We start from the raw sequence: 23,146 nt of genomic DNA, 5'->3' as shown, positions 1-23,146 counted from the left end.
CTGCAAAAGAGTACCTCTGTAACTAATGTACAACCCATGTTCTTCAGCTGGACACAAAAAATTCCAGTCACGTAAGTTATTGTGAGAAGAGATGAAGAATACTTTTCTCATTGCCTTGAGAGTGAAATACTCTCAAGCTGTTTTGCTGACAATTTTTAAAGTTTTGTAACTCCATCCACTGTTGCCCAAATCCTAAAATTTCCCTCAAAGTGCCAAATTTCATTCCCAGACCCAGTCCAGATAGCTCTTATGGTTATTTACCTTCCTGCAACAATAACTAAAAACACATCTATTAAATTAATCTAGTAAGTCAGACCAGTATTCTTATGCAAAATATTTTATTAAAAAAAGTTCTCTGCAACAAAAGGTAGGTATAGCAGTAACCATAAAATTAACTTTTCAAACATTGCAGAACAGACTAGATGCAAAACTGATTGTGACAAAGACCAAGTCCGACATTGCAAAAGTCTCCACATTTTAAAACACAGCCAACATGTCCATCCCTTATGACAGAGCTATAAAACCACTTTTCCAATGAGAGTTATAGGCACATCATCAAGATCAAGTTTTAACATGCTGTATCCATGATGAAGTTGTAGTAATCCAACATAATGTTACTAAAGTGTTAAGATTTTTATAGGACCTTTCACATTTCACAGCTTTTGGTTTTCCTTTCCAATTCTCATGCATCAGCATAAAAAGCTTTGCTTACAAAAAATATATATTTATAAAATCTCAAATAAAAAGCCATCTCTCCCAGGTGACATAAAATGAATGTCACAGAACCTTATGATTTGGCCTTAATACATGGAAGTATCTCTACATATACATCACGGGTTTACTTTTTCTTCACCTTGTGTATTACGGACATCAGCTAAGAACAGGCATCTTGCCCTTGTGACTAGCTTCCTGCTTGCCAAAACCAAACAGGCAATGGGGAAGAAATAAGACCAAGCTTACACAAAAGCTGGTTTAATTACCCACAGCAGAGCATCAAAAATAAGGGACAACTTTAAGAGTCTGAGGTAACCTGCATTCCTTTTGCAACAGCAGAACCAAGCTGTAGGCCTCTCGCCCACATGCTGATAACAGTTTAGTTTGAAACCCTGATGAACCTGATGCATTTCCCAGTAGTTCAAGGTGATTCAAAGGGACACTTGAGTAGTTTCATGCAAAAAGGTGTCTGTTAACATAAATAGCCTCTGCATCAGTACCATATACTAGACATGGTCCTAAAATATCTAGGCTGTTCACAGACAAAGTCTGATTTGGAATTAAGTTGGTAATCTCCATGCGGTCTTTGGTAGGATCATTGCTTAGCCAGGCACTTACTAGAGACTGGTTAATGGTATTGTGGGAAAAATATGTAGTACTTCTTCCTCCTGAAAGAAAGGGAGGGAAAGAAGAAGAAATTAGTTCTAATTTAATTGAAATAGTCTCAGGATTTGGAGAAACATAGCAAGTACAGGACAGACATATTGGGAAGAGCATTTTAAATTTAAATCAGTTTTCAGGTTAGTTAACTGACGTAGTAGTCTTCCTGGTAAACAACAAAAGATAGCTAATAGCCAAGTACTTTGAATATTTATAGAAGCCTACCAGCTCTCTCCTCAGTTAAGAGAACGAATAGGTCAGTAAAACTAAGACTCATCTCATTGAACAAATAGTATGAGTAACTACAAGTTTTTCTAGCTGAAGACTGGCATGTATAGACCTATGAATAAAAGTCTGCTTATGCAGTGGTCTTGCTATATTTGAAGCATCAGTTTTGCTTTAATAGTATCTACTCCCTACTGTACCTTCTCCCTACTTAATCTGGAGAAATCCTGGATTTGACTTCAAGATTTTTTTTTCACAAAAAAAATTCAAATCCAAACAGATTTGCAGTTTGAGAACCAGTCAGTATAAAGTTTGCAAGTGTTTAAAGTGATGCACTTAAGGGGTTATTTAGCATACCCAAGAACATGCAGAGTGCAATCTGATTATCAGTTATACTATTATTCCCTTGTACAGAACTCAACTTTGAACAGCAGCTTTGAGGCCAAAGGCAGAAGACATTTGAAAGTTTCTCCACTGTTTACTCTCTGAAGTTGCAAGCAATTAAGCAGTCCAAGATTAGAATGCAAAAGGCATTTTTACAGCAGTTTCATGTCTTTAAAATCCTACCATGACACAAAAGGATACAGTTTCACTCACTGACAGTCTTCCACTTACTCTTTAGGCAATTTTTTTTAAAGTGGTAAGTTCATAATTCTATTATCCTGTTAACTTACACAAAATTCTGTAACACCAGTGTAGTTTAGATCTCCCTCTGAGATTCAGGTAGTAATGTGTCATTTAGGCCTCTTTCATATCTGGTCTATATGGATATGATTTAAGTGAACTCAATTTATCCTTGAAATTCTTTGTGCCCCTTTATGCTAGACAGAGCACAGTAAGGCTAGATAAAAAACACTGTTCATCTCCATAAGTACTTAGTTTTCCTAGGGTGCCTACCAGTGTCCAAGAAAAGAAGCTGGATGTTTATTTTCTGTATTGTGTTAGTAATCAGAGCATATGAGATCAAGTGCTCTAGCTAAGTTGCCAGCTGACAAATTCAACACAAGTTGACTTCAAACATCCTTACCTTGATGAAGAAAAGATGGTTTTTCAGCTACACTTGTGGAAGTATCCCAGTGCCAAAGAGACCCATCTTCAGAACATGTAAATAAGTGATCTGGGTTGGAGGGATGAAAGTGAACTTCCCACACTAGAAGTAACAAGAAAAGAAAAAGATACTTACTGGAGTGCAAACCATGCTCATCATGATTTCTGCACTGCTGTGATACTAAAAGTGGTTTGGTATCTCCATTACACAAGTTATTCGATCCAAAGGCAGAATATGCTTAGTTACTATAAAACTCTACAAGCCTACTTCAGTCTTAAAAATAGCGAGTGTTATTTATGACAGTATAAAAATGACTTTGCAAGTATAAACTAGGATGGCTTTTTTCTAATGTGGACAGTTGTCAAGATACAGAGCCATGACCACTTCCTAGTAGGTGCCTCAAAGGCCACTGGGGTCCGGGTATTGCACAGTACAGAATCTAAAACTACAACTCATGCAAACATAAAAGGAATCATACATATAACAGTAAAATAATGCTACCACAGATGTAAGAAAACCTTGGTCATATGCAAAAAGGAGTTACACAGCCAGTGCCTCCTACAGTTATACTAGGGAGAAAGGAAGGAAGAGACTGATCAGCTCCAGTGGGAGGAGAGGGCTTCAGATAAAGAATACTGCTTTCTGGTGGAAGTTGAAACAAACAGTTTTCCCTTACTTCTTTGGATTAGTGAAAACAATCCACACCTCAGGGTCCGGAGGGGAACAAAACCATTTCACAAACACCAAATTCTTAGCTCTGCGCACTGTGGCTAGTAAGTGCATGTCCGTATCATACAAGAATCCAGGCCTCACCAAAACTTTGCATTCTTGGGGGGTGGGGAGTTGGAAGGGAAACTACAATCAGTTATTTATTGCAATTTTCCCTCCCCTGAAAAAGCAGATCATTCATTCTGTTGTATTTTCAATACTGTGAAAATTGTTAGAAGTCAAAATCTTATCTGAATTCAGACATTCTGAATAGCTTTCTCATGCTTTCTTCCCTACTATATTTAAATCTGCACACAGCATTCTTCCCCAGAACAAAGTTATTTTGTGTCTAAATACCAGAACTGTCAAAACAGTTAACTTTTTCTTGAGATAAGTTTAACCAGCTTTACTCCTTAAATATAATCCTAGTATTGAATCAATAAATTGCCAGCACAGAATGACTTACTATTTCCTTGTTCATATAACATTACCAAGAAAGTGAACTGTTTCAGCATTGTGAAGGCATCAGATGGAACTATAATCTTTTCAGTCCCCTTCCTTCTTTAACCTCACATTTTCAAGCTTGTCAGTAGCTACATTCCTGCTTTACTATGCCAGAATACTACAGCATAAATTATTATGAGCTAAGACTATTAATACACCTATGTTCCAGAAACAAACCCATTCTGATTAAATGCATCTGATGACTCATTAAAGATTTAAACTGCTTACTAATTTTAGTTTAAGGAGAATTGGCTTTTAGATAATAATCTCACATATAGACAAGGAGCAAACCAAACCCAATTGAATGAAGATATATTAAGTAGCTATAACAGAAAACTCTGCTGTTCCTACAATATTTAAATTTTGCCCAGCACTTGGAAAGCTTTTCTGAAGAGCTGTCTATTTTAAGATCCACATACTTACTTTCTGCTTCATGAGCATTTAGCAGGGACACTGGCATAGTACCCTGCCTGATGTCCCATATACTTAGCATCCCATCCTGGCCCCCTGTGGCCACAATGTGTTGCTGATTGGGATGCCTGTCTACACAGTGCAGTGGAACTCTGTCACCTGTCCTGCAAAGGAGAAGGAAGGAATAATGTCAATTCTCCATTCAGCCTGTATTTTCTTCTTAATCTCTAGGAGTTTTGACCAACAATATAACCATATCACAACTGCAAGTTAAGTTCCTGTATTATCTGGTCACTAGAGACTGGAACCATGTGACACCTACTGGAATTTAGAGGTACAACAGTAACATGAAGCTACAACTAGACAAGCATCTGGTTCCATGCCCTATGCATCTACATGTTATCCAGGCATCTACATGTTATCCAGGCATCTACATGTTATCCAGGCATCTACATGTTATCTGGCAGCTCTGCAGGAATGAGACTGCCTTGCATACAAATACTATTCTAAGTATACCAACAACAATAAGAATGTTATTCTGAATTTCATGTTATAATTTCAGTTTCAGCATATACTAAGAGTAACAAAGGGAGACTTGTCACTACCAAAATCATATACCTAGCACCCAGCACATTAACACTATGGGAATTGCTTCACTGACAACAGGTTTTGAATTTAGCTTTCTGCATTTGTGCCTCTAAGACATAAATGCATCATTCAAAAACAATTCTGAATGTCAGAAAGTTTATACCAAGCTGTGGGGAGGAAACAGACATAAAATACATTTAGTCAGGGAAAGGAAGCTAAAAGCCTTTTAAAAAACAGTTATTTATCATCCTATTGTCAGGAAGGTATCAAGAGATTTACAACACATGTGCTTCTTGGTAAATATGTCAAAAATAAAGGGCTTACAAAGAAAATATTTGAGATGGCTCATTTCTTTGCTGTCTGAGGTCCCATATTTTCAACTGTCCAATTGAGTTTACTGTTAAGATCTCAGTTGTGCGAAGGAAAGTCACTGCATGGAGTGTGCTGCTGTCTGCATTGTCTGCAAGAGAGATTAGGAAACCAGTGAAGCAGAAATTCAGGCAAACATACTCAATGCTAGCCTCCATTTAATTGTCACGAAATACCTGTCTTCTAAAATAGACCACAGCTGCTTAAACACTGTTACAACCTTCTCTGCCTTTCTGAGGGCAGACACAGCCCCCTATCACATGATACTTTAAGTGGTGCAGAGGTGCCCTGTGAAAAAGGAACCCTTGCTTCCTGTGTCATACAGCCCTGAGACACAAATCCATAAGAAGCTATATTGAATTTGCTCCAGGACTTACAAATCCACTTGCTGTTCTGTAAGACTTCTTCCTACAGTTGCGAGGATCAGGAATCATTTAAAGTCCATGGCTTTCATAAGATGCAATCTTTATACACTCTGCATCTGACACAAGAAAACAGGCTATGGAACTTTTCACAGTGCAATTCTCCTTTTGAAAACAAGAGCAGTAACTCTAGGTAAGAGCATTAAGCAGTTGTCTACAGAAGCCCTTAACTCATAAATCATTAAAACCACACTTTTAGATATCTTCCAAAAAGTGTCACCAGTATGATATCCATTCATTGAATCACAAAAAAAACCCCCCAAGAGTATTGGGGGTCAGAAGGGATCTGTGGAGATCATCTAGTCTAATCCCCCTGCTCAGGCAGGGCTGGCTAGAACAAGTTGCCCAGGACTGCATCCAGTCAAGTTTTGAACATCTCCTAGGATGGAGACTCCAGTGTCTCTGGGCAACCTGTTTCTGTGCTCAGTCACCCTCATAGCAAGAGTTTTTTCTTATGTTTAAGTGGGATTTCCTGTGTTTCAGTTTGTGCCCATTGCCTCTTGTCCTGCCACTGGATACCACTGAAAAGAGTCTGGCTCCATCCTCTTTTACAGCTTCCCATCAGGTATTTACACACACTGATAAGAATCCTCCCCTCCTTCCCCTGCTCTTCCCCAGGCTGAATGCTCCCAGCTCTCTCAGCCTCTCCTTATATGAGAGATGCTCCTTTAAACATCCCTATGGCCCTTTGCTGGACCTGCTCCAGTAAATCCATGCCTGTGTTGTACTGGGAAGCCTAGAACTGGACACAGCACTCCAAATGTGGTTTCTGCCACTGAAGAACAGAAAGGGAAGGTTGCTCCCTCAACCTGTGGCAACAGCCTGCCTAATGCAGCCCAGGTCACTGTTGGCTTTGCCATGAGGGCACACTGCTGGCCTCTGGTCAACTTGTTGTCCACCAGGACCCCCAGACCCTCCTCTGCAGAGCTGTTCCTGAGCCCACTGGGCCCCAGCCTGTACTGGTACATGAGGTTATTTCTCCCCAGGTGCAGGACTTTGCATTTCCCTTTGCTGAACTTCATGAGGTTCTTCTCTGCACATTTCTCCAATCTGTCAAGGTCCCTCTGAATAGCAGTGCAACTATCTCATGTATGAGCTACTCCTTCTAGTTTAAGGTCATCTGTGAACTTGCTGAGGGAGCATTTTGTCCCATTATCCAAATCATTAATGAATGTTAAACAGTATTGGCCCCAGTATCAACTCTCCAGAGGACACCACTAGTGACTGTCCTTAAAGTCAAACCAAAATTCTGCTTTGTTTGTTAATCTTCATAAATAACTAATAGTAAAGCCTTTTTATCAGGTCCTTTTCCTACAGTAGTACTTCTGATCAGCATGATTTACAATCAAATGTCAGGCAACACTTCAGAGATAAGTCTCTTGAGACTTTACAAAAGAATGACATGGCTGTCACATTCTTATAATTTCATTCTTATTTTTTAGATACCTTTCATCTTAATCATGATGGAGTCACATCATTAAATCTGCTTTTACCTGAAGTATTTAAATTCTTTATTTAAGTTCATATTGAGAATGCAGGTGGATTTTTTTGCTGCACAGGAGGCAAACTTTTCCTTGTATTGAGACAGATAAGTTATATTGCTTCCAGGCTACAGACATTTGAATAAGTTATATTTTCTGTCTACTTTTTAAATAAAAGCAGGGGAGGGGGGGATTACCGTTCAAAAGAAAGGCAAGATTATTGACCACTGAAGTTCTAACAGATTTTAAAAGTGTTATGTGACAGAATAATAGCAAGCAATTTGGCAATGCAGTATATTTATGGCTCCAGAACATTTTATATCCTCTAAGTTCAAAGATTTTTCTGCTAGGGTTGATTATAAACAATCAATTTTGTATTATATTTTTTAAATCCCATTAACCAAAAAAGATTCATTTATGAGTATTTCTTTAGCTAAAAGTTCTATCAAAGCATGCAGAGAGCTCAGCTTCTGAGGAATGTTAAGATGCCATTGTATTAGGAGTCAACACTAAGGATTGCTTCCAATATAGCAATTTTACATTGTACTATCAAATGAGCACCAAGAAAACAACTTGCATCCTGCACATTATTAAATCTGAATGTAATCGGTGAGCAATTGCCCAGAAGGAAAAAACAAAACCAAAACAAAACAGATTTTTGTGGACATCTGTTTCTTTGGGTCAACAAAACACTATTAAACTTGTACTAGAACACTCTGCATTAATACCTGTATATAAATAAAAAATTAAAATTAGAATAATCTTTAAGGTAGTTAAACTAGTCACTTCCCCCTGCCCCAGCAAAAGGGGAAGAGTTACTGTGTGTTTTGTGGGTACATGCTAATAAAAGTCTTCTGCCTTGTGACTGTAAGAGGGATGGATGTAATTAATAGGATTTATCTTGTGAGTATATGTATACAGCCATGCTCCCACAAATAATTAACCCTCTCTGGAAATCCCAAAGCACTTCCTTCCTTAATTGGCTTATCACTGTAAATTCCCTCATCTGATAGAGGCAAGATTTTGCCTGAGGAAAAATACAACAGGAGCTGTGTCAAACTGGAGTTTGAGGGAGAAAGTTCCAGCTTGATAATATCATTACTGAGCAAGGAGCCGTTGTCCTTAAAACAAGCTTTCAAGCAGAAATGATTTCTTTTCCAATAGTTGCTACAAACTCGCATTCTATTTCCACCAGACTGTCATGGCAGAAAAATAACTAAGTTTTGACATATTTCACAAACATTATTACTCTTGCAAATATGGACCTTTTTCCCCACTGTAAAAACAATCACTATAAGCCATGATATCTGGTAGAAGAATGAGGTACAAAGAGTGGCTTCTAGTTCTTTAGTCTTAGATTTTAGCATCCCTTTAAACAGGCAAGAGTAAGATGTTTTTGAATGCAGTTGGCACATAGATTAGTCTTCCTACACAAAAACAGATCTAAATGACCATTGTCATCAACACCCAGTTATGAAGAACTCATATTGATACCTTTTGAAATATAACTATTTCATACACATTAGTATCACAGCATTTAGCCATTCTGTGCAAAACAGAAGTCTATGAACAGTTCTAAGCTTGAAACTTGTCAAAATATTAACCTGCAAATATGTGAAGTCTGGAGAAATACAGGAATATATCCTAAATCTGACAGAAATATTCAGCTTGAAATATTCAATTCAATTCTCAACTGATTTCTTTTTTTGGGTTATCATTTGAGAAGCTAAAAAAACCCAAACAGCTCCAAATCCAACTAGTTTAAGCACTTATTTGGCATACCTATAGTTCTCACTGCATCCTTCTGGTCAGCTCTGAGGAGATTTATTCTACCATCTTCTCCAACAGTGACAACTTCTGGATTGTTGCAGATTACTCCAGTACATGCTGCACCACCACACGATGCACTGCGATCCACATGATAATGAGCCTTCTCCCACCGCTGGTTGGTAGATAAAGTCTAAGTAGTAACCAGACATGTAATTCTCCTGGTAAGTAATGATTCTGATAGAGTAAAGCATCCAGAATACTCACAAAACCAGCAGCTAGTTCCAGTAAAGCCATACTACCCTACAGGAATCAGAATCTTCTACATAGCTAGGAATGAGACGATATGTAGCTTTCCTGTACTCTTGAACACACAACCTTTCATTGAAACAGATATTTCTGGTCATGTCATCTGCTCTACAGCATCCTTCTCTACACAAGCTAAAAAAATGCCAGAGAAAGCCAAAACTATCTGTTCATGAACCGTGATGTGCTTCTCACAAGACTCATCCCTCTACTCTCCCCAGGCCAAGGGAAAAGACCCTAGTGCTTTACAAAAAAATCTAAACTCAGATTTAGATTCTGACTGCAAGAAAATTAATTTATTTTAGGTATCAAGTCAAACTATTAAGAAATATTACTCTTTGTTCTGTCATTGTGGATAAACAAAAATTGCTACACATTCATTTTCAGTGATGTGTAACCTAAGCAAAAGAATAAAACTTAAGACTTTAAATAGTATCTCCCCTCACGTGACACTTGTAAGAAGTAATTCAACAAGAATCAATTAGCTTTTTTAGTTCAAGAATGCATAAAACTCCAACAAGGCAAGCGCAGGGTCACTAGTGGTCATCATCGTCATCCATTCCCCCCCCCACACCCCCCCAATTATTCTGTCATGACTGGATCTAACCTCTTAAATTATATTTTCAGTGAATGGATTACTTGGTTACAGACATATACGTACCCAGCCTATCTGGCTGTGGAATCTGATTTGATAGGTGTATACAACACTTTTTCTCCTTCCTTACATGTATATACCTGAAGCTTTCCCTAACTTATTTCAAAATATATATATATATGTCTTCCCTGCTCTAGTAGCTTTGAGAATCTTATGCCAAGATCAAAGTGACCCACACTACACAGAAGGGTAGCCTAAAAATAGTCCAAGTGACTTACCTGATTATTTTGGTGATGACGGAATATAGTCACATTTCCTGTTGATGAAGCAACTACAACTCTCTCTTGATCCAAAAACTAAAGAGAGATAAGAAGTGTGTTTATGAGCTGGCATCAATACCAAGACAATCATTTTGAATTTAGAGTAACCTAAAATACTGCTAGATACAGTAAACAGCACAAACTTGAATTGATTAGTTTTTCCCTTTGTTCTTTTAAATCTCAATATTTTGTCAGCTCATTATCACTTGTTCTCATGAGTGAGAAACCCTTAAAAAGAATACACATCTACTAACCAAAACTATTTTACCTGCATGTCCATAACATCACCACTGTGCCTGATGTCACATAACAGCTGAGGTTCTCCTTGATATTCTCCATTGAGGCCCACACTGCCAAGATCTCCAACAGACCAAATGGAAATCCTGTTATCCTGTATGGAAGTGACACCATCACTTTTTACTTGAAATTGTTTACAAAGACATAATATTAACATTCAGCCAGCTTGAATTTCACAGTCTTCTCACTGCATTCAGGGAAAGCAAGAGGCTTTACATTCACAGTTCCTTCAGGAAGTTACCACATGAAAAAAAGCAAATACTCATAGCACACTAGCTGCATTGAATAAATAGTTTTTCTTTGTAAATAATAAGTCTACCTAGCTTTAAGAAAGGAAATGAAACAGAAAGAAATACATACAGAAACTCCTAGGAAAGAAAGCTCTGACTACAAACTTGGGTGCACATACATTTTTAAGAAGAGCCTGACAAACATCAGCAACAGGGAAAAGAGTCCTGCCCCTTGGGCTGGGCCCGCCTCCCCAGCGGCCAGCAACTGAGCCCGCGCCCGGCCTGGGCGCTCCCACAGCCCCGGGACCTCCCGCCCTTGCCCCAGGCCTCCCCATAGCCCGGCCCACCGCGGCCCCTCCCGGCACCCGCAGCCGCGAAGGAGCCCGCCCGGCCCCGCTCTCCCCCCCGAACGGCGGGGGCTTAACGGGGCCGCGGCGGGGGCGGCGCGGAGCCCCGGCGGGAAGGAAGCGCCACGCCCCCGGCCCGCCCGGTACCTCGTTGTCCCAGGAGCCGGTGGCGAAGATGTCGGGCGGCTGCAGCGCGGCAGCGGGCAGGGGCCGCCAGCGGGCCTTGCTGACCTTCTGCGACACGAACTTGGCGCACACGTCCTCCATGGCCCGCGCCGCCGCCACCACCACCACCTCGCGCCGGCTCCTGCCGCCTGCCTGGCGCCGCCGCTGCTGATTGGCTGCGGCCGCGCGGCGACGGCGAGCGAGGAGGGACAGGCTTGCGGGGCAATGAGCGTGCCCAGGCGGGGCAGGGCTCGCCATAGCGGGTGGGTTGCGGCGCCCCGCGACCGTTTGTACCGACAGGGCGGCGCAGGTGCGTTGCGTTTCGTTTCGCTACCAGGACCGATAACGGCCGTCCGCGCCCCACGTGGTCAGCGCTAACGGACGGTTACAGCGGGGCGGGCCCTTCTCTCCGATTTACCTAGCGACAGTGAAGGAAACAACGGTTTCTTCTCTCTGTTACTGACTTTGCCGTAATCACTTTTGCCCCAAAAGAGGCACCTGGGCACGGCCCGGACCCGGGTCTCGATGCGCTGTGCAGCTGCTTGGGGGAGTTACATCTCTGTGTTTTGAGAAAACGGGAGCAAAACCTTTCGGTGTGGCCATCTCTTGGCATGTGATTGGGCAAGGGAGGGAGACGTACCCCAGCGAGGGCGCTGACCCGAACCACCGGCTCGTCGCTCCTGAGGCCCCTCAGTGAGTGGGCCTGGAGCAGCGAGGACTGCTTTGTTTCCTTTGCTCTTCCACCTATTGCGCTATCTCTATCTTGCCTCTTTCACGTTTCTAAAAATAGATTGCAGAGAACTGAAAGAACTGCCTAGACCCCACTACAGCAGAGGTAACATCATTCAACCGTCTCAGAGATGCTGCTTCCTCTAATCTATTGATGATGTTCCCAGCTCAGAAAAAAAAGCATCTTACTGTTTTTCCTTTCACACTTAGTTCTTACAAACTCTCATGTCATGAAAATTGACAATAAGCAGGTAAAGCTACATATATTGCACAAACACTATTTGCAGAATTGGGACTAGAAGAAGAAGAAATAAAATGAAAAGTGAATTTGCAAATTCACTTTGTATGCTCAGCCGGCCTATCTTCAGTACATAATGTTAAACCTTTGCAAGATCACCAGCTTTTATTTTCTCAAAAAGCACTAAGCAGTATCAATGGCTTTTATATGAACTAATCATCTCTTCTCTAGATTTGTTTTTAAATCACTATGATACTCTTCTCCCTCTGTGAGATCCCTAGTGGTGGTGAACTGCATAAATCCTTTTTTGTCCCAAATACTGCTTTAATAAACATGAGCACAGGTGTACTGTCCTATTTTCTTTAGTCTATTTCACTTCAGACCTAAATGACTGTGCAAAAAAAAAAAAAAAAAAAAAAAAAAAAAAAAAAAAAAAGGCTGGCTGTAGAGGTAGGTAAAAGGTAACATATGTATGTTGTCATTTCAAAGGACTGAACTATCCATTCAATCACTGCACTACAGTAAAGGACTTTTTCACAGATGCCTTTCTACTTTTTCAAGCTATTTTTCTGCTACATCTTTTAAAAGCTACTGCCATCAGCTACCTGAGGTTTCATCAGGTGTACTTATTAGCATTAGCAGCAGTGTCGTGGTTGAACTTTTACCTGTATTGTTGCAGTCTGCCTGCTAAGTATTCTGTTGGTTCTTATTATATAGCATTTGTCAGTTCCTCGGCAAGTCTGCTGTGCAGTGTTGTAAACCTTGGATGTGATACCGAATCAATGATATTATTTTATATGCCGTATGCATCATTTGAACTTCAATTGTGAGGAACATTTTTTTCAGAGTTATGCACTGCAGAATCCAACGCTGAACTTATTCAAGAGGCTGAGTGCTATTTTGTTCTACCACACTGTAAGCCTCAGAACAGCTTTGTTACACTCTGCGGTAACATTATTATTCTGCAGTAACCAGTACCTCGGACACTCTGTATTAAGCCACTAACAGCAAGTCATATTCCACTCCAAGGTAAGTATTTTGAGCTAATTCTTGTAACAGGTGTGAGAAGGGTCAATAGGTGAGCTGAGAATACAGCTGTAGACCTGGTGACCAAAAGTGGAAGAGCCAGAACAACACTCCTGAATTACTGAAATGTTTTATTAGGCACGTATTTTTGCTGATTACTCTGCAAGAAAATGAATTTATAATCTTACTGTGTGTATTTTTTTTCCTTTGCTCTTGGGCGGTTTCATTCTTTACACAGGATTGGTTGATCAAAAGCATTTGGAAAGTATGAAGGAGAGTAGGTTGGCCATATAGGCCATTTTCATTAGGGTAAGAAAATCGTGAGTTTTCTTTCCTGTCTTACCTTTTAAGGAATATTTTGGCAGCATTCTATGTGATGGAGTTGGGAGCTATGATGGATTTAGGACTGCTCTATAAGACCTTTAAATATCTTATGTTCTCTATATTTGATCATTGTGAAAGATGTGTATTGCACTGATTGTTGTTTCAGTGTAATAGCAGATTTAAATAAACAAACAAAAGGAGGAAACAAAGACTCAGGAGAAAATATACCTCACAAAATATTTCTGAGGTTCCCAAAAGGGGATTTAAAGTCTAGACAAAGCTAACTTTGGGCATTAGATTCAAATATATTAGCTGAAACAGCAAGGAGCTTCTAAGGGTTATCCTTAAATGTGGCTTAAGAGTGAGTGGAAGGGAGGAAACATGCCTCTCTGCCAGAGGTTAGGGAGCCTGGGAATGAAGGGGCTTATTAGATTAGTGGCTGTACAAGGGCAGGATAAACCTAATTATGCCTCTTCTTGAAGATGCTGTTTTCTTCTTATCTACTTTGCTCCAATTATCATTCAGCAATATTTTAAGAAAGCTATTTGGAGACACTCTATTTATTGCTGGTCACAACCCCTAGAGTTGTGCCCAGTTCAATCTGCTGAGCAAGCACAGCTGATATGCAGGATACTGCAGGACTGACATAAAAGCAGAGTGTACCCCCGGCCCCTACTTGCCCTGGCCAGCCCCATCTAGGACCCCCACCTGAGCTGGGGCACCCACTCCTGGACTGAGTGGTATTTCAGGAGGGCCTGTGCACCTGTGTCCATGACTTAGTGACTGGCTCAATTTGGGGCCTGACTTGTCACTTTGCTTTTGTGTGCCAGCAGAACCATGATTGTCCCCAACCCTGCTCTGCTTGCCTTGCTCAGCTGCTGTGGCACTGTGCCCTGTGGTGTGGCATTGTCATCCTCGGCTCTGGGCTCATCTTCCCTCATGGAGCAGCCTCACTCCTGCTGCTCCCTGGCACCGAGAGACACTGATGTTCCTGAGTCCTTCTCACCTCCCTCCTGGGGCTGGGGAGAGAGGGATGCAGAGTTCAAAAAACCCTAGATGTAAACTTCTGAAATGGAAGTACAAAATGAAGGTACACACCAGGCTGGCTTGAGACTGTAGGAAAAGAGATGAGATGAAAGGGAGTGATTAAGTTAAAAACAGAATAGAGGCACGGAGAGGAGTGAGTGTAGGTGTAGAAGACGATTAGTACGTGGTTTGGGACATAACTGCGGAAATGCTCAGTGCATAAGGAAATTTCTGCTTGTGATATGTATATGCAGAAGCAGATGGGATCAGGCAGTGATGACCAGCATTTCATATGCTTTTCAAATTCAAAGAATTTTAAAATTCTAATGGGCTCATGGAGTGGGAGGGAGGGAGGGATGAAACAGAAATAGCAAGGAGGAGTTTATATAGAAATGCATATAAATACAGCTAAGGGATTGAGTTGTGGGTGAACGGGTGGAAGAAGAGATTTGAGATGTGCTATGTGTTTAAAATTACTGGAATTGCCTCATTAAAACAACTAAGCGATTGCTGGCTTTGGCTGTTGCCATTCCCATGCCTCTTCCCTTATAGGCCAGTCCACACACCAGCTCTTTTGGACCAACATCCACAGTGCTGGAGAGTCTACGAAGATGGTTGTACTTAGGGAAGATGAAGGTACCTGCAATTGGCAATGGGCATCGGGAACCAAGGCACTCAAACTGGCTTGCACAAGTGAGAGGGAAGAAGATAAATGCTGGGCATAAGAGTAGATAGAGAGGTTTCACAGAACCACTGATAGCCAGAAAACATCTTTTTAAATTTGAGTTTATCTTCTGTTATAATGCATAATGTTTGTATTTTTTTACAGCATTATCATACTGGGCATGTTTTTAGTAAGTTAAAAAGTGGACTCATGGCCTGGGGTGAGAAGAGCTAGTGACCCTTATGTTTATTTACTGCACAAATGGGTGCATCCTGATGCTATTGGTGTACTTCAGTTTCTTAGGTGCCTTTAAGGCAAATTGACTTGTCTTAAAGCTCCTGGAAACCTGCAGAGCCAAACACCATTTCTTGCACATGTGCCTGGTTAACCATCCAAGACACCCCAGATTACATTTTGGAAGGCTCATGCTTGTGTTCTTGTCTTTCTCTGAATAGTCATGCCAAGAACATAGCCAATAGGCAGCCAATGGTACATTTGGTTTGAAAGCTTCTGTGCGATTCTGCATGTTCCTAGCAAACAAAGGTGGGCTTTTTCTCTGTGCTCTGTGACAGGTTTAATCCTAATTTGAGCTGGTCCTGGTAAGAAGAGTCAGTTTGTATGTAAATGTTTTATCTTGTGTTTTGGTCTTCCAATGGGGTAAGTATCCCTGGAATGCTTTTAAGTATGGGCCAAGTCATTTCTTGCCAGCAGCCTCTCTATCTGAGAGTAATGCAAGCTTGCTTGCATCTGACAACAGAAAATGTCTTTTGCATTTAAAACAATGAAGTATTTGTGTGTGTGTGTGTTTTTACAATGTCTGCTTGTTCTCTGTACTTGCTGCCCTTTGGGAATTCCTTTAAGTCCATGACTTCCTTCCTTCTTTCCTTGCCCTCTGGATACCAGATGGAGACATCTATATATGGTGGGGCAGGCTGGGAGACTCTTGTGGGAGATAGAATGGCCCCCAAATCATGCATAGGAGAAAATGGATGGAGAATACAGAACAAAGCAGGGGATCCATCTCCAGGATTAGAAGAACCAGATGGGAGAGGTCTGGGAAGTCTGTGGATAGGACCTGGTGTGTGCATGGAACAACGGCCAGATTTGCTCTAGAGTGGGTGCTAGCTGGAAAAGCAGATTCCCACCTCCACTTTATTCCCTTCACTGGGACTAACAATCATGAGATGAAGCATATGTGTGGTGAGCAGTTGGAACAGACTCATCCCTCCCAGGATGGGTTCTTACACAGAAGATATTATCCGTGTCTCCCATAGTGGTATGTGAGGCTGCATGCATCCTTAAATGTTGAATTTAGCTGCTCTTGGTCTTCTGGAGAAAGATGTAGTCCCATTACTAGGCACACAGCTGTATTCAGAAGCTGTATCCACTGTGACAAGACGGCAACCTCCAAAAACATGGCCACATTCTCAATATATCCACGGGTGGCTGAGACATATCTCTTACTGCCTGTGATGCTGGAACCATGATTCCCCAAACAAGGTGGCTGACTGGCCCTACTGAGACCATTGTGCTGCTTCCTCTCCTTAGTGACAAACTTACATTTGTCTGATTGAACTCTTGGAATCCATTATTTGTCTTGTGGCAGGTAACTGGGCTGCACATGTGCAGCTGGGGTAAGGCCAAAGAGAATATTAGAGAGCCAAGAGACTCTTGAGAGCTCGAAGGACATAGGTGCTGCAGGAAGCGTCCTAAGCGTGATATAATTTGGACACATCCGAGGAGGCCGCAGTTGCCCTGAAGATCATAAAGTTGGACTTGTACCAGAGAAGACATTTGCATTACAGCAGCCCTCAGGAATGTCTTTAAAGAACAATATAATCTTTGAATTTCTATCTGTCAGAGGATATCTTGTTCTCACTCTCCTTCACTGAAATGATATAAGCTGTGTTATTTTTATCTGGCCATGACAGCATATTAATAGCATAGCTTTCTAGGTGTTCATTAACCCCCATATACAGTATTTAACTAAAAAGATCAGAAAAATTGATGGTGGTATTCCACATAAGCACATTATATCATCTGTATGCTAGAATTTTGCTCATCATTAATCCTAAAGATGATATTCAACATCCTCCTACAATCTCTTTGGTAAGAAGACCCCTTTACCTTACTGCTCAGATAACTTATGCAAGTGCAGCTGAGGCATTTGCTATTTTCAATTTTACAAGATACCCCAGCCCTTTTTTCACACCAGTATCAAGTGGAGAAGCTTATCTTTAATGCTTAAAATGTTTTGCATTTGCCTTCCCAGATTGCTTCACATCTCTACTACAGCTCTACGAAGCTGTTTCAGCTGAAACATCCACACTCAGTACCAGATACATATGCTTGGAGTGCTGCAAATAGTTTGCTTTGGCTACTGTGAGTCACTGGGGAAAGAGTTCAGGTGGCCTGGGCAGATACCTTAACTCATTTCTTATTTTTCAGGAGACTTCTAGAGTTTCGCTGAAGATCTTACCCAAAACATGAAGTATCACAGTTATGGCTGTGACTGTGCAGTAATTGTACTGAATACAGAAACTGATTCCAAAAGGGAATTTTCTTGAGAAGGGGAAACAGAATGAGGAAAACATTCTCTGGAAGATAAACTGAATGAAGACTGAGAGCCTGGGGATCACTATGACAGTATCAATGGATTTTTCTTGTACAGTAAGTCAGGAAAGAACTCGAGTGGAAATTTTCCTCCAAAATATGAGATGAGTCTAAGTGTGCACATAGATAGCTTGAAATATTATTTTTCTTTAACGTTTCATACTATATACTATTGATATGGCCAGGGTTTTTATAGTTATGCATCACTACTCTCATGTTTCAAAAGGGAAGATTGGAAACTGTGTTGTCTGGTAATACGTAGAAGATGCAACTATAGTGTTGCACCTGGTTAAGAGAGGAAGCACTGCGAAATTGCCGTCCCAGATATGTGACTGCTTGCGAAAGTTCACTCACAGAGACCAGAAGGGGGCATAAATGCAAGAGTCCCAGCAGTGACAATAGGGTCTCTGGAATTGTCTGTAATAACAGATTTTTTCCCCTTTCCCTTAACACCAATAAAATCACATTTACCTAATTGGCTAAAATAAAAATTGGTGACAAAATTAAGCATTAAAGTGTTTAGGAATACCCAGGAATGCCCACTTGACAGTATGAGATTAATTCTTTTCTGCATTATGATACAAGCTGTAGAAAGACAAGGATGTACTACTTTTCCCTTTAAGATTACTATCTCATTTTGTGCACACATTGGGACAGAGTAAAGGCTGTACAGAAACTGTCAGTTTGGCATTTATTAATTTCTGAGTTACTGATCTTGTGATCTGGACCCCTTTTAAAAGGAATTTTAATACATAATTTAGAAATGGAAAATGTACATTGTTCTACAATAGCTTTTAGTAAGTTCTGTTTAAAATAACCCACCTTATTTCTGATGATAAATATTTTATTTCAATACCTAATGAAACCAATGAAAATTATACTTTGTTATAGATAACAATACTACCTAGTTATAGATCTCTGATAGTCACTCAAGATGATGTTTAGCCGCAAATGCAAACTCCCATAACATTCTGTCCCTTCTCATTTTCAGCGTTATTTTCTAGGTTTTCAGTGACATCTTCTTTTCCCTACCAGTCTACAATCCTTTCATCTCCCTCCCAGTGACTGTCAGTTATTTGATTTTACACAATTGTATTAAAAAAAGGAACACGAAAAAATAAAATTAAATGTTCGAGGAAATCCTCAGAGAAGTATTAGGATCCCTGAAAGTTCAGAATATGAACATAAAGCAAAAAAACCCCACCCCATCAGAGAAAGCAGTGCACACGCAGAACACCCTGGCACCTTTCCTCCCACCCTCCAGTGACTCTGCCCAGTAATCGTGCAGTTACGAAGGAATTTCAGCCTTTGCGGTCCAGATCAGTTTAAACCGATTCCTGTACGTATTTTTTTTCTCTCTACCCTTCTTGTGACATCAGCAAGGGTAAAATGAGGGCCGCGTGTCGGCGTATTTCCGTAGTTAATGTAAAACTCCCCAGAAACGCGTTGCGTACCTCACACACGCCGGCGGACCGCGCGGCTTATTTCGCAGTGACCTGTTTCCCGAGCTGACCCGGATGGGACGCGCGGGAGGGGAGGGGCGCGCTGCGTGCGCGCTCTAGCCAATGGCAGCCTCCAGCACGTACCGCTGCCCTTCACTGGGCTCACCCGGGCCAATAGGCGCGCTCCATGCAAACGAAGCGTCGCGCGCCGGAGATAATTGGCTCCGTCGCAACAGTCGGGCCGCGCGGGGCCAGCCCCACCTCGCTGGCGCTGTGGCAACGGGGCGCGGCCGCCGTCCGCGGCTCGGCTGAGGGGCGGCGGAGTGCGGCGTGCGCCAAGCGTCTGTTCCTGCCAGCCCCCAGCGCGGTAAAAACGGGAGCGGGCGGGCAGGAGGAGAGGGCAGACGTGCAGCTCTAACAGCTCGGGCGTTCGTTGGTTGAACTCTTAAGCTAATGAACAAACACGTTTGAAAGTTCGTTTTTACTCGTAAACCCCTGCATGATCTGGGCTGCAGAAGTGCACATTTTTCAGGCACAGCAAAAGAGCTGAACTCTCACTTTAAGCACAAAAGCAATCAAAACATCAGAGTAGCTATTAAAACCACGTAACTTGTACCACAGTCTAAATCTGTGAAGAAACAGGCCTTAGAAGGGGAAAGTAGGGTTCAGAAAGATGCTACAGAAACCAGTGTCCTGGCTCCCCCTGTGCGCCATGACCTTGGTCAAATCACGTAGTGTCTCTACATCCCCAGCGCTGTGCAAATGACTTTACAAAGCGTCGTGGAGGTAAGTACGGTCGTGTATCATCAGGTGCTGAGGCCATGACAGAAAACAAGGCGTCTCCGACCAGTCTGCTTCCCAAGCGCTGGGTGCTTCAGCAGCGTGGTGGGGAATGGAAGGGTTGCGTGGGGCTCCCAGCACCCCGGCGGGCGGATCTCAGCAAGTCCAGCGCGGTGGCCAAACATCACCACGAACCAACGGCCCCGAGCGAGGCCTGACAGCTAAGAGAGCCGCCCGCAGCGCTCCCCGCCACCCCCCGCCTCCAAACACGCGTCCCTTCCCGCGGGTCGCAGGGACAGAGGAGGAGGAGCCCCCCGCGCGGGCTCCATTTAAAGCCCCGAGCAACGCCGCCGCCCTCCGCCAGGGACCCGCAGTTCCCCCCGCCCCCGCGGGCCGAATAACCGTCCCCACGCGCCTTCCTTCCCCCCCCCCCCCCCCCGGCATGATGGGCGCGCATGCGTGGGGGGGGCAGCGCGGGCCGGCGGCGCTGGCGTTGGCGCTGGCCGGAGAATGTCGGGCGTGCGGGGCGGTGGGCGCGTGGCCCCTCCCCCCGGCGGGCGCGCGGCAGCCGCAGCGGCGGCGGCGGGGGGGGGCGGAGGCGAGGAGGCGGTGCCTGTGTCGGCGCTGGAGGTTGTGTCCTTCCTGGGGAAGCTGCTGTGCGCAGTCGCGGCGCTGAAGGCGGCTCTATACCTGCTCCGCAGAGTGTGTCTAGCGATGGCCTGGAAGTCGGGAGGCGCCAGCCACTCCGAGCTCATCCACAACCTCCGCAGTGAGTCTGCGGCGCGGGGCGGGGCCGCCGGTCGCCGCTGCCCGGGGGCTGCTTCGCCCTCTCTCCCCTCAGCCGCGCGGTGACCGTTAGCGGCCGCTCGGGCGCACGCACTCGGCGTTCCCGCGGCGCGAGCCGAGCTGCCAACTGTCAAGGAGCGGCGCCGGCGGGGGGAGGAGGCGAAGGCGGCGCCGGCCGGGGGGTGTGCCTGGGTGGCCGTCCGGGTCCCTCCCGCGAGGACGCGGCGAGCGCCGCCGCCGTCCCGCAGCCGGGCGGAGGGCGGCGGCCACTGGCGCAGGGCCGGCCTGGGCTGTTGTTGCGGGAGGAGATGCGGCGGGAGGGGCGGCGCCGGCGGCAGTCCCGAAGGGGAAGCGCGGTGCGGCGGCGGCGGCTGTTGTCAGCCAGCTGCCTCCCGCCGCCGCCTGCCCGTAGCCGCCGTGTGCGAGCTGAGGCGGGGCCGCGGCGGGAGCTCCGCGGGACCGTGCTCCTCCGCACGCATCGCGCTCCCTGTCCGCGGCGCCCTCCCCGCCTCTGCCCGCGGAGGGCAGCGCTGCTGGGGCAGGGCGAGGCGGCTGGGCGGGGGGGGGATCGGTGGTATCGGCGGGCGTTCGTGCTCCTACCAGATGCAGTGGGAGCTCGGCTGGTTTGCGAAACCCGCCGAAAAGGCTGATAAGCAAAAAATTGTTTTCGTTGGGGCGAAGGGTGCGTGTGACGACACCAGTCTACACGTGAAATGTGGAGCGCTGCCTTGGCTCCAGTCCCGAGCTGCTTCTTTCGAAGAGGTGGGCCGCTGGGAAGGGAGAGTAGCTATAAAGGTGACAGACTCGCACCGTCACCAAGCTTTCCGGTGACTGCCTGGGACTAGGCATTTCTTGCCTTTGTCTAAGGCTTGTGCTGTCCCCGTGCTGAGCGTGGAAGGTATCGTATGGGTGCTCTTCACGGGTGTGCTGTAGTGACTTGTAGTCTGAGGGAGGATGCAGGATCACTTACATGTGATCTAAGCTGAGAGGACAGAGTGATAAAGGTGCCTCTTTCCTGTTTTGAGCAGCTGCTGCTGCTGCTTCTTTTTTTTATAATTTTTCTTTTTTTCGTATTAGTCTCTGATTAGTGTGTATTAGATACACATGTAGTGTCCCTTTCTTCAGTCCTGGCAGAAGAGTCTTTCCCTTCCTTTCCTCAAATCCACAGTCAGAGATGTAAAAGGATGTAGACTTGGAGCTGGTATTACAGCAGTTATCTCTTATTCTACGGGTGCTGCAAGGTCACAGACAACCTTACCTGTCTGGCCTCCTCATTATTCCAGAGACAGAGGAAAATCATCCTTGCTGTTTTCTCCAGTCTGCTTACCTTAGATCCTCTGATCCTCTGAGGCTTTCCAGCATGTTTGTTTTGTCATCGCTGATAGCTCTTTTGTGCAGCAGAACAATATACGCTGAAATGATTTTTGGTTTCACTGTAAAAATTGCCTGTTCAAGAAAAGGATAATAGCTTTTCTAGTTACAAGAGTTGCAGTGCTTCTCCCCCCCCCCCCCCAGCTGTAAGGGCTACCGATACTCTTCTAGTGAAACTCTCACATAAATCTTCTTACAGTGCAGGGGAAATTTTTCTGATGGATTTCAAGCTCCAAAATATATCTAAAAAGTGATTATTGTCGAGAATTGTTTACAGCGCTGAGAACTTGAAGGCAAAACTGATTTGTTTACCAAAGAAAACAATGACAGTGCATTTCAACACACAGGGAGATCGCAAACTTGTTTGCGAACAACACCTTGTATACAAAGAGAAAAGTAAACTGGAAGTTCAGTATTTCAGTCTCAAAATATTAAGTGATAGTAATTACCAGGAAAATTGCAGGCCATATTTTTTTCCCTTATTTTGCCACTTTATCCCCAAGTATTTTGAGTGGCAGTAAAAGTGAATTGGAAATAAAACATTCTAAAGGCACAGAGGTTTTTGATATTGCAGCAAGATTGTGTTGCTGATTGCTATTCTGTTGACATTAAGTGAGAGTGCAGTGATGGTATAGGGCTTTGCTGGTGCACAGCAGTTGCAGCATTAAGACCAGAAATGTTATGTAGGAGTTCCAGGTAAAGTGATAACTTGTTGCTGTAGTTAGGGGAAAAAAAAATAAAGTAAGTACCATATTGTTTGATACATGATTCTTTTAGAGATCTGTTTTCAACAAACCTAAAAAAATCATCGGCTACAAAAAGACTAAAATGTTCTAGAGAGTTCATTTTCAATAGTAGATCCCTCAATGCATTTAACTTGTTGCTCTAAAAAGAGCTAAACTGCTCTACAGCCTTTTATGCTAGACATAAGAATGTCAGCCAGTTTAGGTTAATTTGATGTTGTTTTAGTGTGTAATTCGTGCATGTGGA

At 43.5% G+C, this 23,146-nt stretch overlaps 2 protein-coding genes across 4 annotated transcripts in view; one reads left to right on the top strand and one right to left on the bottom strand.

The window, feature by feature from the left end:
• Positions 1-319: 319 nt before the first annotated feature.
• NUP43 (nucleoporin 43) lies at positions 320-11,415 on the bottom strand. Of its 2 annotated transcripts, none has more exons than XM_026111283.2 (8): positions 11,140-11,415; positions 10,387-10,509; positions 10,077-10,154; positions 8,913-9,090; positions 5,183-5,318; positions 4,283-4,434; positions 2,627-2,749; positions 320-1,382 (listed from the first exon to the last, which is right to left on the bottom strand). In XM_026111283.2, the coding sequence occupies exons 1-8, from the start codon at positions 11,413-11,415 to the stop codon at positions 1,168-1,170; spliced, it is 1,281 nt and encodes a 426-aa protein (XP_025967068.1). In that variant the 3' UTR covers positions 320-1,167. The 2 variants fall into 2 exon arrangements, with proteins under 2 accessions (XP_025967068.1, XP_064365238.1); XM_064509168.1 differs by lacking the exon at positions 11,140-11,415 and adding an exon at positions 10,825-10,995.
• Positions 11,416-20,469: 9,054 nt separating this feature from the next.
• PCMT1 (protein-L-isoaspartate (D-aspartate) O-methyltransferase) overlaps positions 20,470-23,146 on the top strand; it is a 37,694-nt gene continuing 35,017 nt past the window's right edge. Inside the window, exon 1 of one of the 2 annotated variants that reach the window (XM_026111284.2) lies at positions 20,470-20,768. In XM_026111284.2, coding sequence (XP_025967069.2) covers positions 20,510-20,768 — 259 coding nt within the window. In that variant the 5' untranslated portion in view covers positions 20,470-20,509. The remainder of the gene's footprint in view (positions 20,769-23,146) is intronic. The other variant, XM_026111285.2, reaches the window with a different exon arrangement.

The sequence above is a fragment of the Dromaius novaehollandiae genome, chromosome 3, assembly GCF_036370855.1.
Source record: "Dromaius novaehollandiae isolate bDroNov1 chromosome 3, bDroNov1.hap1, whole genome shotgun sequence".
Lineage (NCBI taxonomy): Eukaryota > Metazoa > Chordata > Aves > Casuariiformes > Dromaiidae > Dromaius > Dromaius novaehollandiae.
Note: the sequence above shows the minus strand (reverse complement) of the source record. Positions and strands in the feature narration are given on the sequence as shown.

Coding starts and splice junctions, on each gene's coding strand:
- NUP43 (XM_026111283.2), bottom strand. CDS start 11,415: ATGGCGAGCCCTGCCCCGCCTGGGCACGCTCATTGCCCCGCAAGCCTG. Junction 10,155..10,386: donor GTGATGTTATGGACATGCAG/GTAAAATAGTTT, acceptor ATCTCTCTTTAG/TTTTTGGATCAAGAGAGAGT. Junction 2,750..4,282: donor AAATGCTCATGAAGCAGAAA/GTAAGTATGTGG, acceptor TGTTACTTCTAG/TGTGGGAAGTTCACTTTCAT.